Raw genomic sequence first — 10875 nt, forward strand, 5'->3', positions numbered from 1 at the left:
GAGAGCATCGCAACAGTCAATTACTCACCAAGGTGGCCCCAAAAGAAGTCGTCTTTGTTAAAATGATCGCTACATACGACCATTTCTTCGCTCACTTGCTTCCCGATGCGGAGCTTGATCGCCCACAACTTCCTCCGTTTTTTATCTTTTGGAAAGTGGTGCAGGCTCACTTTTCCGGAAATTGCACGATTTGTGCATTGCGGCACACTGCACATGCGGTTGCTCTTCGCTCGTCGACTGTTTTCTTCCATAACGAAGAGCACAAGTACGCCAACGCAGCTGCAGAAACCGCGTGAGCGAGAAATCCATCACCCCCTCCCGGCTTCCGAAAAGATCCGCGCGGCGGCGCTAGCGTTTCTGGAAAGCGCGAATACTTCTCCAACTGCCCCGGTCATGTACTAATTGTGGCCATGTTGTCCCTGCAAACTTCTTAAATCTCATCCGCTCACCTAACTTTCTGCCGCCCCCAGCTACGCTTCCATTCCCTTGGAATCCAGTCCGTAACCCTTAATTACTATCGGTTTTCTTCTCTCCTCATTACATGTCCTGCCCATGCCAATTTATTTTTCTTGATTTCAACTAAGATGTCATTAACTCGCTTTTGTTCCCTCACGCAATCTGCCCTTTTCTTATCCCTTAACGTTACACCCGTCATTCTTCTTTCCATAGCTCGTTGCGTCGTCCCCAATTTAAAACCCTTTTCGTAAGCCTCCAGGTTTCTGCCCCATACGTGAGTACTGGTAAGACACAGCTGTTATATACTTTTCCCTAATACTAACTCTGCGTAAGTCAGAGTTAATTCATTCTGCGGCAAACCTTACTTGAAACGGTTCGCCGTAGAGTACGCCGCTGAAAATACAAAATTTGCAGTCTAATTTGCCTGTTTTTCAAGTAATTCGTGAGAAACAGTGCCGACTCTCCCATTTAATTAGCATTTTCTTCCGTGGGAGGTAACGCGTATCCAATGTGATCATGTATGACCGATCGTCTGTCGTTGGTACCGACAAATACCGGGAAAAGAGCAAAATTGTGCACCGCCACTACCGCTTCCTACCATCGTTTTCCAACACCTCTCGTGTGAACCTGCAGTACGGTTTGCTCTCAAATGAAGCCAGAACATGCGACCTCTATTCGCACTTTCCAGCGACTATAGGGGGCGCGGAGAACGTTTCAATATGGCGGGGATAGAGGTGATGGAGCCGACACGAAAGCGTGCGCGTCTACAGGTGCAGGCGGCTCACGGGCCTCTAGTATCTCTAAGCGCGATCCTTGATCTTGCAAAGGAAACGCAGAGATGTGTTGTAGAAGGAGAGGCTGCGTTTAACGCTGGCCATATAATATGCTGCGGTATACGAGCGACGACAAGCGCGGCTGTCGAGGTCGAGTCACTATGCCTGCAGACAAGCGCCGTGAGAGGCCCCCCGCATACTATAAAAGTTCAAGTCTGCAATGAAACCGGCGCCGTAAAGGTCAGTATTTCACCTTACGTTTTTTTTAAAGATATACGTGATGTACGAGAATTGACACCAAGCAGTTAATTGGTGGCGCTCGGATGTAAACAAAGCGCAGTACCCCTCATGCCGCTGCATAATATAAACGTTGTGTGCATTGATGACGTTATGTGCATTCATGGCTCCCTGCAATGGCTTATTTGTGGAATGCTTGTTAAAAATGCCAGGTAACACGGAAACATTTCAGTAGTGCCGATTTAGAAGCTATGAGCGAGACAATGAGGTGTGCCAGCGCGCCCCGTTTCCAGCATGATTAGCGTTTTCGCGTGCTGTACGGCGATTTCGCCAAAGTGCAACGCGTTAAATGCAATTATTTTTTTACTTACTTCTCGGGCTTAAACGCGCAATTTCGTCGTTCTAGTGTCATAAAAGCACCAATGTGTTGTTTTCGGCTTCCAGAATTCAATGTGCATGTGGGAGCCTACGCATTTGCCCTGTAAATAATTAGCGCGGTTTTAAGGTCGTTTGCGTGCTTAACATTGGTTTGATTGTTTTCAGGGAGAATGCACGTGCAAGGCCGGTCTCTCTGGTCAATGCAAACATTTGTTTGCCACTTTGATATATTTGAACAGGTAAAACTTTATACATCATGTGTTTATTTATTTTCATTAGTTGGCTTGCCTGTAATGTGCATCAAGTGACAGTGAATATGTTTACCTTATGTCGAACTAAGAGCCACATTGTAAAAGGCGAACATAGAAGTCAGTGGCAATGATGCCTTTTCAATGCCATCTGGGGCTTGTTGTTGCACTAGGAACAGAGTTTCAAGAACATGCACACAGCAATCAATTGAGTATGTGTTGCTTCAGTCACTTCAGGTGGGCACAGGCTGTATTAATAACCACAGAATGCCCAGAAATGTTTTAAACGTTCTGGGCTTTTTTATTTGTTTACTGTAGGATTTTGATTCTGAATCTGCTGTAAAATATTGTTGATGTAACTTACTAACACGGAAACAAAGGATGAAACAAAATGGAACCAATGTACACAAGCGCTAACTCAAAACTGAAATGGTTCCCGTCTGTCTCATTTTTTTTTCCGCACTACCAAGTTGCATCATAGAATTCCAACTAGCCCCATCGCGACACTGTTAGGAAACATTTTCTTGAATCATATGAAAGATGCAGAAAAAAGCCAATACACAGAGTATTTCAGCAAGGTATGTTTATTTTGATGTACAGGACAAGTGCCACTTCCCTGGATGCATTGTCATGCACGGATGTGCAACAACAGTGGGGACGTGCCAGTGCCGCCAGCATCTACAAACCAAGGCCAATTAGTTTGTTTTGCCACGTCGAGCAGCTTCAACCAATAAGTGTCCCTGAAGATGTTCAAGCCCTGATTAGGAAAGAACTTATCGATGCAGTACCAAATTCTGCACTGGCAAAACACAAAACTCGTGCAAGAAAGTCAATCCCTTTCACTAGCAATTTGAACATAGTCCGCGCCATCGACACAATTTTCACACAAGGTTGCTACTTGAGAGAGCACACAAAATTTTCATTTTTTGAATCGGTGCTAGATGGTGAAAAAACAGTACTGAAAAGGTTTACTCTTGAACATCTCAATGAAAATGAAAAGAGTTTCTATCTTCAAAATGTGTGCCTCTCCTATGCCAAAGCTAGGGAAATATGCCGCGAGACAACTGATCAGTCATCCACTCTGTGGCACAGCGAAAGAAAAAAAAGAATTACTGGAAGCATCTGCAGAGAACTCTACACGTTTGAAGAAAGAGGTACACGCAGTTGGGAAGCAAAGCTGGACAGGCTGTACTGCAGGGAGCCTTTCAAGGGAAATGAAGCCACAATGTATGGAAAAGACAACGAGCCTCTTGCACTTGAAGAGTACGAGAAGACTCATAACGAAAGCGTGAGCAAGCTGGGACTCGTCGTCATTCCAGATGTTCCTTGGCTTGGCTACAGCCCGGATGGAATAAGTGAGCAGAGGGGAACGAACATCTTGCTGGAAGTGAAGTGTCCTGTTCTAGGCAAGCACTCTAGCATACAAGACCTTGTAAATGCTAAGAAGCTGGCATTTATTGTGTGTGATGGAGAAAATTATGCATTGAGACGTGCTCACAAGTATTATTCCCAGGTTCAACTGGGCATGCTCCTCCTTAACATGAATCTGTGTCATTTTATAGTATATTCGAAAGTTGAGAGCCTTGTCATTCATGTGCCGAGAGACACCGAGCATATTCAGGCACTTGTAGACAGGCTGCAGTATGTCTACTTCAAAAGGGTACTACCTAAGCTTGTGCAGATTAGCAAGGCTTGAAAGTATGTTGGTGTTCATAGGTTTTTTTCGTTGTTGATCACTTCCATTCAGTGGGAGGGGGGATACTTAGAAGAAAAGCTATTCAGTACTTTGTAATATTTACGAATTGCAATATATTAAAAAATTAAATTATGGGGTTTTACGTGTCAAAACCACTTTCTGATTACGAGGCACGCCGTAGTGGAGGACTCCGGAAATTTCAACCACCTGGGGTTCTTTAACGTGCACGAAAATCTAAGTACACGGGTGCTTTCGCATTTCGCTTCCATCGAAATGCGGCCGCCGTGAATTGCAATATATGTAGCAGCAATTAAGCAATTGTTAATTATATTTACTGTTCAATGTCTGCTAAGGAAAGTATAGCAAATTGTGAGAACTGAAATGGCAAGAGTTTTTGAAGCATCGAAGAAGCAAAATGAGGAGTTCAAGTTTGGTTCTAGGTTTTGCAGCATATGCATAAATGGCCAGCTGCAAATTTTGCTTGTATTCTGTCATTTAGTGCTTTTGGATGTCTAGTCATGGAGTTTCATTTTTTACTCTACAACCTGTGATGTTTTCTCTGCAAATGACACCTTTACAAGTGTCTACAGTGCACATGTTGCAAAAAAGAGAAGAAAGCTGTTGATCCTTTTTTTAAGCAACTATTTATTTTGCATTCTTCGAAAAGCTAGTCACACAGCAGCTCATAATTCCTGAAGAGCTTGTTTGCAGTCACTCTAAAGTACTTGAGCGAATACAAGTAGTTTTTTACTTGAAAATTAGTGCTTCTGTGTTTATAACTGGTCCTTTGTACCTGATATACTTGGCTGCTTTTTTTTTTTACTTGTCAGTACACGTATCACACCTATAAACATACCACAATAAACATTCCTCCTGTAAATGTGTGTCTGCGTTTTGCTATGTGATATTCAATATTTACTATTTGTTAGAAAATGTTGATATTCGCCCTCCTCTCAACTTTCATATGTCTCTTAACTGAATGTGTACACATCACTTCCATTTGTATAGGTTGTCTGCAAATAAATGTATGCCACATGCGAGGCTCTCGCATGCTCGTATATTTGCCACCTGCTCTCGGTTCACATTCTTCACGTCTTTGTGGTTGCAATGCCCACAAGTTCACAGCTGTACTTAGTCACACATTGCAATGTACACGACAAAGTGATGAAAAAATAAAAAAAAAATAACCATCACGCCTATTTGACCCAACAGCGCATACTATAGACAGTATGTATAATTGAACAGCTGATGATGTCGCACAAATTAAGTGGAAAATACACCAAAAGAGATTGTTCTGTTAAAGTAACATTAACATTCGCCAGTTTGTGTTCCGTTAACCATAGCAATATGTGTCTGATCAACACTGATAGGTTAGTGAGGGCTAGGATTCACCTCAATTTGAACAGGGAAAGATTAAAATTGGTCAAGAAGAAACAAGCCAATCTAGATGCAGTAAGGGTAAAAGCAGACCAATTCAGGCTGGTAGTTGCAAACAAATATGCAGCCTTAGAACAGAGATGAAGATGACATAGAGCTAATGAATGAAACCGTTACGAGGATGGCTTCAGAGGCAGCAATTGAAGTGGGAGGCAAGGCACCAAGGCAACCAGTAGGCAAGCTCTCCCAAGTAACAAAGGACCTAATAAAGAAGCGACAAAGAATGAAAGTGTCCAACTCAAGAGATAAGATAGAATTTGCGAAACTGTCAAAACTGATCAACAAGGCGAAAATAATTGATTCGAAATTATAACGCGATAAAGACTGAAAAAAGCCGTAAAAGATGGACGCAGCATGAAATCGGTGAAGGAAGCTTGGCGTAGGTCAAACCAAGATGTATGCACTAAAAGATAAGCAGGGTAATGGCACCAGCAATCTCGAAGTTATAGTAAAAGCAGCAAAAGAATACAAATGGGTTGGAGCACATGCCAGATCCTGGCTGGAAGCTTACCATTATCATTAAAAAGAAAGGTATACAATCAGCGCATTCTACCGGTGCTAACATATGGGCAGAAACGTGAAGACTGACAAAGAAGCTTGCGAACAAGTTGAGGAACGCGCAAAGAGCGATGGAACGAAGAATGTTAGGCATATAGTTAAGAGACAGGAAGATAGTGGTGTGGATCAGAGAGCAAACAAAGATACCGAATATACTTATTGACATTATTAGAAAAATTTGAGCTGGGCACATCATGTAATGCGTAGGTTAGAAAACCGGTAGACCATTAGGGTTGCAGAATGGGTGCGAAGAGAAAGGAAGCTCAGTCGAGTACGGGAGAAGTATAGCTGGGGTGATGAAATTAAGAAATTCGCAGGCACTAGTTGAAATCGGCTGGCACAGGACAGGGATAATTGAAAAGTCGCAGGGATAGACCTTCGTCCTGCAGTGGACATAAAATAGGATTGCAATGATGAGGATGAATTGTGTCAGCTTTGCAAGCGTGCTTACTGAAATTTATCATCAGCCAGTATTGGTGCGCACAAGTTAGTTAGCCCACACGCAACTGTGAACAGCTCATTGATATAAGGCAGCATTTCCCAGGACAGAGTTGAGTTGAAGAGCTTAAATATTTTAACTCGTTGTATTGCTCGTTCTACATGAACCCGTGCCCTAGCAATATCAGCTGTCCTAAGGGCATCATTGCGGTCAAACTGGCAGTCCTTTTTAGCAAAAGGTGGCCGAATTACGCCAATTGCACGGGCAGTGCACAAGTCATCAATGAAAAAACCCCTATCGACCATAATGTCATCTGTGAATGACTCGAACTTCTCCAGTATTGCACACTCAGCTGTAATGGCTTTGTCTGAGGCTCGTCCACCAAATGCTTCACTGATGAATGTTATTGTGCCAGCTGGACTTACACATATGAGAAATTTTACAGTGTAAGTCGACTTGTATTGTGAATATGTCAGTAGCTGACATTTCACACAGCGAGATCTTTCAACTGGGATTTCTGTGCAATCTACAACACCTCGCACTCTCGGATACTGTTTAAAGTGCGAAGGCATATTGTTTAAAATTTCCTCCTTTGAAGGCCACTCAATGGCAGCTTTCAGCACTGCAGCAGCAAGAGGCAGTGTGTGCACAAAATATCTGTGTATGGACGAAATGCTGCATTGAAAAAGTACACTGAGACAGGAAAATGACATAGCCTGTTTCAGAACTATGAACACCAAAATAACTCTGTCCCTCACAGAAGCTTCCATCCTATTTGCCGCCTCATACTTCTCTACGAGTGAAACAATCTTGTTTAGAAGTGCATGAGAAGGTACGCCAGTCAAAGTGTTTAGGTGAGCATCAGAAAGAAGCACGTCCGAAATCCTAAATTTTTGTGTGAAGTCCAGTGAGTTCACTTGAACGGATTTGTTTAGCTCAGGTGTGTGGCCCAGCTCTTGAAGTTCAACAAGTGCCCTTGCAGCGTCTCGTTCTGTAACGCAAGAAAAAATTTAGAGCGAAATTGGTACAGTTTTAAGCAAAAAGTTACCTGCTGTTGTTCGTGAGCAAGAGCTTGAAAGGGGGGGAAGCCAATCCTGCACAGGTGGGTCTGCAATACAATGATGGTGAACTAAATCCTTCATAAAACCATGTGAAGTGTCCTACAACACGGTGTATTCAGTCCTACGGCAAAATAAAACAAGATGCATTGCACTGGCTTGCCTTTGCTCTAAAATTCAAGAGCAGAGAGAGAAAGTATCAGATGCGAAAGGCGGGGAGGTTGGCAGGGAGGTTACCTGGAAGGTAAACATCCACTTTGCTAACCTGGTGCACAGGTGAAAGGGTAAGGGGGGTGCCGAAATATTACAAAGAAAAGCACAAAAAGTGAGAAAGATCATAGAAAAAAACACATTCACACACACAGAACACTATTGCATCAGAGTCACTCCAGTAGGTTACTTGCCTAAGGTGACATTAGAAAAGCCTTAGTCTCTTAATAGTAGAACGTGTATTTATCTAGGTGCCCAAAATCTTTCGGCGATACCACTCTCGATATATTGCCCTTTGCAGTTGCACAACCGGACTCGCCTTGTTTGGTGAAACGGCAAACTTAAACATGCGGTAACGCCTATGCATCATCAAAACTTGGGTGCGAAGGTCGGAAAAAAAATTCTCACCATTGTATTCACTTTCTTCCAAATTATCAGGAAGCTCGCATGCGCAATCTTCATTAATGACGACTTCAGATACGTCGTCCTGTTGGCCCTCGTTTCCTGCAACATTGTTAGGTCAATAGAAGAGATGCTTTAAGACCAAGCAAAACAAATACAAGATCACAAACGCTTGCGCAGTACCTCCGATCGGTACACAACTTTCACTACAGCCAAAAAAAGTAGCGAACGCCTTGCACATTGACCGCCTGTTTGATTTTCACACAGAACGACTAAGAACAGATGCAGAATACGTTCGCTAGTGTGAAATGCTCACTACGCAGCGTCAGGCACCGTCGAGGAATATTTACCGAAACAGCGCGAGTGCAGGCAGAACATTTAATAAACGGTGACACTTGCGTACTTAAACTTACCTTGAGAATCTGTGGGGGGCTTTCTTCGGGGAACCCTAGGCCTCACACTTGCTTCGTGGGAGCGCATAGGGATCTTTTGCGAAGGCACGGCGTTTCTTTTCAGCCGCTTTCGTAAGGGCTTCAACCAGTCTTTAAGGCAAAATTTCACAATCAGCTCACCACAAGAATAAAATGAAATCATTGAGAGCATCGCAACAGTCAATTACTCACCAAGGTGGCCCCAAAAGAAGTCGTCTTTGTTAAAATGATCGCTACATACGACCATTTCTTCGCTCACTTGCTTCCCGATGCGGAGCTTGATCGCCCACAACTTCCTCCGTTTTTTATCTTTTGGAAAGTGGTGCAGGCTCACTTTTCCGGAAATTGCACGATTTGTGCATTGCGGCACACTGCACATGCGGTTGCTCTTCGCTCGTCGACTGTTTTCTTCCATAACGAAGAGCACAAGTACGCCAACGCAGCTGCAGAAACCGCGTGAGCGAGAAATCCATCACCCCCTCCCGGCTTCCGAAAAGATCCGCGCGGCGGCGCTAGCGTTTCTGGAAAGCGCGAATAGGGTGGCTAGAATAGCCACCCTAACCTCATGCAGCGTTCGTACCTGCACACTTTCACGGTCGTCGGCGTTACGCTATGACCACGGAACTGGACAGATACCATAAGCGGTCTGAACCCGTCTTCCCCTTCGTTGCAAATCTCAGGCACGTCAAAAGGAAGGTCACGCAGCTACGATTGCACGTTACAGTGGAACCACTGCTGCGTTGCTTGCAAAACGCTCGGCACCCAAGAAAAACCCCGCAAAATAAAACCCGAGTACTCCCATTGCGTGGGAAGACGTTCATGCATTGAAAGAGGGCGGGTCGGGGCCGGCCTGCAACTAACTTCCTTTTGTTCAGAAGTCACTTCGGATCGTCAGTATACGCCAAGCAAAGAGGCACAAACATAGTAAAGACAGCTGCGATAGTAATAAGCCAGGACTACAAAGAGATCAGCAGCGCGTCAATGAAGGACTGCTCGGTAACGGAAGCTGAGGAAATAGCCGTAGCTCTAGCGGCAGTGGAGGGCTACCGATCCGAAAGGTCTTTAACGATACTCACCGACTCGCAAGCTACGTGTCGGAATTACATGAACGGCAGAATAGGACGCAGAGCGCTTCACATCCTCCGCTCCTGCAGGGCTAACAACAAAGTCAGGCATACAATTTTCTGGGTACCGGGACACGCTGGAATAGAAGGGAACCTAAGGGCGGACAAGGCAGCTCGAGAGCACACAAACCGAGCGGCCACAAGCACCGACCCTGAGGAACCCATACCAGTCAACCCAAGCTACTCAGACATTTTGAATTACTATAAGGGGGTCCGAATCAAATACCCTCCACCCCACAACAGCCTAAATCAGCATGAAGCAACCTCTTGGAGGAGGCTGCAGACAGGAACATATCCAAACCTAAACACACTAAGCAAGATGTTTCCCACCCAGTATAGAGACATTTGCCCCTGGTGCGGCGCCAAGCCCACCTTATATCACATTACATGGGAATGCGTTCAGAATCAACAATTCCTTCAAATAAAAGACCCGAGTGCGGAGCAGTGGGAGAGGGTGCTCTCCAGCAGCGACCCGAAAGTCCAGCATGGACTAGTAAGGCACGCTCGCCGAGTAGCCACCCTCAGTGGTGCCCTGGAATAGGGACGTCGACCCTGCGCAGATGGGGAAGAAGACCGTGAAGACGGCCGACCGCATCTGCCACCGCTAATTTCTAACCAATTAGAGCAAATAAAGTTTTTCCTCCTCCTCCTCGGATCGTCAGTACATTGACGAAGCCGCTCTGAAATGTCTATTCAGTTAGCGCGACGTTTTTTCAACAAATGGAGACGAGTCGGTGCCGTAAAATCCGGCCCACGGACCGCATATGGGCCTTATTTCGTTTGTAACCTGCGGAAATCTAGGGCCTGGCGAACGACTGTCGTCATGACACTGCAGCCTCCCCACTTTAAAGATATCCCTGCTATCCACAGCCATCAGAACCTTTAAGGCGGCGGCACCCACCCCCTGAGGAGGAAAAAACATTTTGCAAAGGAATTTGGGACCTCCCTGGCAGAACCACCTAGACTCACCTTATCCGTCAGACAAGTTTATTCTATCTGTCGCAATAAATATCGCCGCTCGCGCAATGTGAAACCCACATTGAAGCGAGGCTCACTTTAAATTTGCTTCCTTATGCAGAGACCGAAGCGCAGGAGGGCGACACGTGACAGGCAGTTGTGTTACGAACAGTGGGCCTCCGATTATCCGTCCTCTACAGTCCCGGGCGGTCCGAGATGCTGCACACGCAACGCTCATTGGCTGAAAGCATCGCCTCGGGCAGTGCGGTACTGTAGAGGACGGATAATAAGTCCACTGTTCGCAAGCGTGTCACCCTCTTACCCTTCAGTCTCTGCATAAGGACGCAAATTTTGGCGGGCCTCGCGTCAATGTTTATAGAGATGAATTTGATGGGCGTGAACAGCAGGGTCAACGTTGAAGTAGGGAGGCTGCAGTGTCGTGGCAGTGCATTTCCGCAGGCTACGAACAGG

The 10875-nt window shown here is 45.2% G+C and overlaps 1 protein-coding gene and 1 long non-coding RNA gene across 3 annotated transcripts; one reads left to right on the forward strand and one right to left on the reverse strand.

The window, feature by feature from the left end:
* The first annotated feature begins 1183 nt into the window (after positions 1–1183).
* On the forward strand, positions 1184–4848 carry LOC142583116 (uncharacterized). The gene is made up of 2 exons (XR_012828547.1): positions 1184–1469; positions 2010–4848. It is a non-coding gene; the product is annotated as an uncharacterized LOC142583116 (long non-coding RNA).
* On the reverse strand, positions 4583–8427 carry LOC142583115 (uncharacterized). Of its 2 annotated transcripts, XM_075693443.1 has the most exons (4): positions 8306–8427; positions 7899–7994; positions 7271–7330; positions 4583–7213 (listed from the first exon to the last, which is right to left on the reverse strand). In XM_075693443.1, the coding sequence occupies exons 1-4, from the start codon at positions 8370–8372 to the stop codon at positions 6231–6233; spliced, it is 1206 nt and encodes a 401-aa protein (XP_075549558.1). In that variant the 5' UTR covers positions 8373–8427; the 3' UTR covers positions 4583–6230. The 2 variants fall into 2 exon arrangements, with proteins under 2 accessions (XP_075549558.1, XP_075549559.1); XM_075693444.1 differs by lacking the exon at positions 8306–8427 and having other exon boundaries at positions 7899–8170.
* Positions 8428–10875: the final 2448 nt, after the last annotated feature.

Source organism: Dermacentor variabilis, chromosome 5 (genome assembly GCF_050947875.1).
Source record: "Dermacentor variabilis isolate Ectoservices chromosome 5, ASM5094787v1, whole genome shotgun sequence".
Classification (NCBI taxonomy): domain Eukaryota; kingdom Metazoa; phylum Arthropoda; class Arachnida; order Ixodida; family Ixodidae; genus Dermacentor; species Dermacentor variabilis.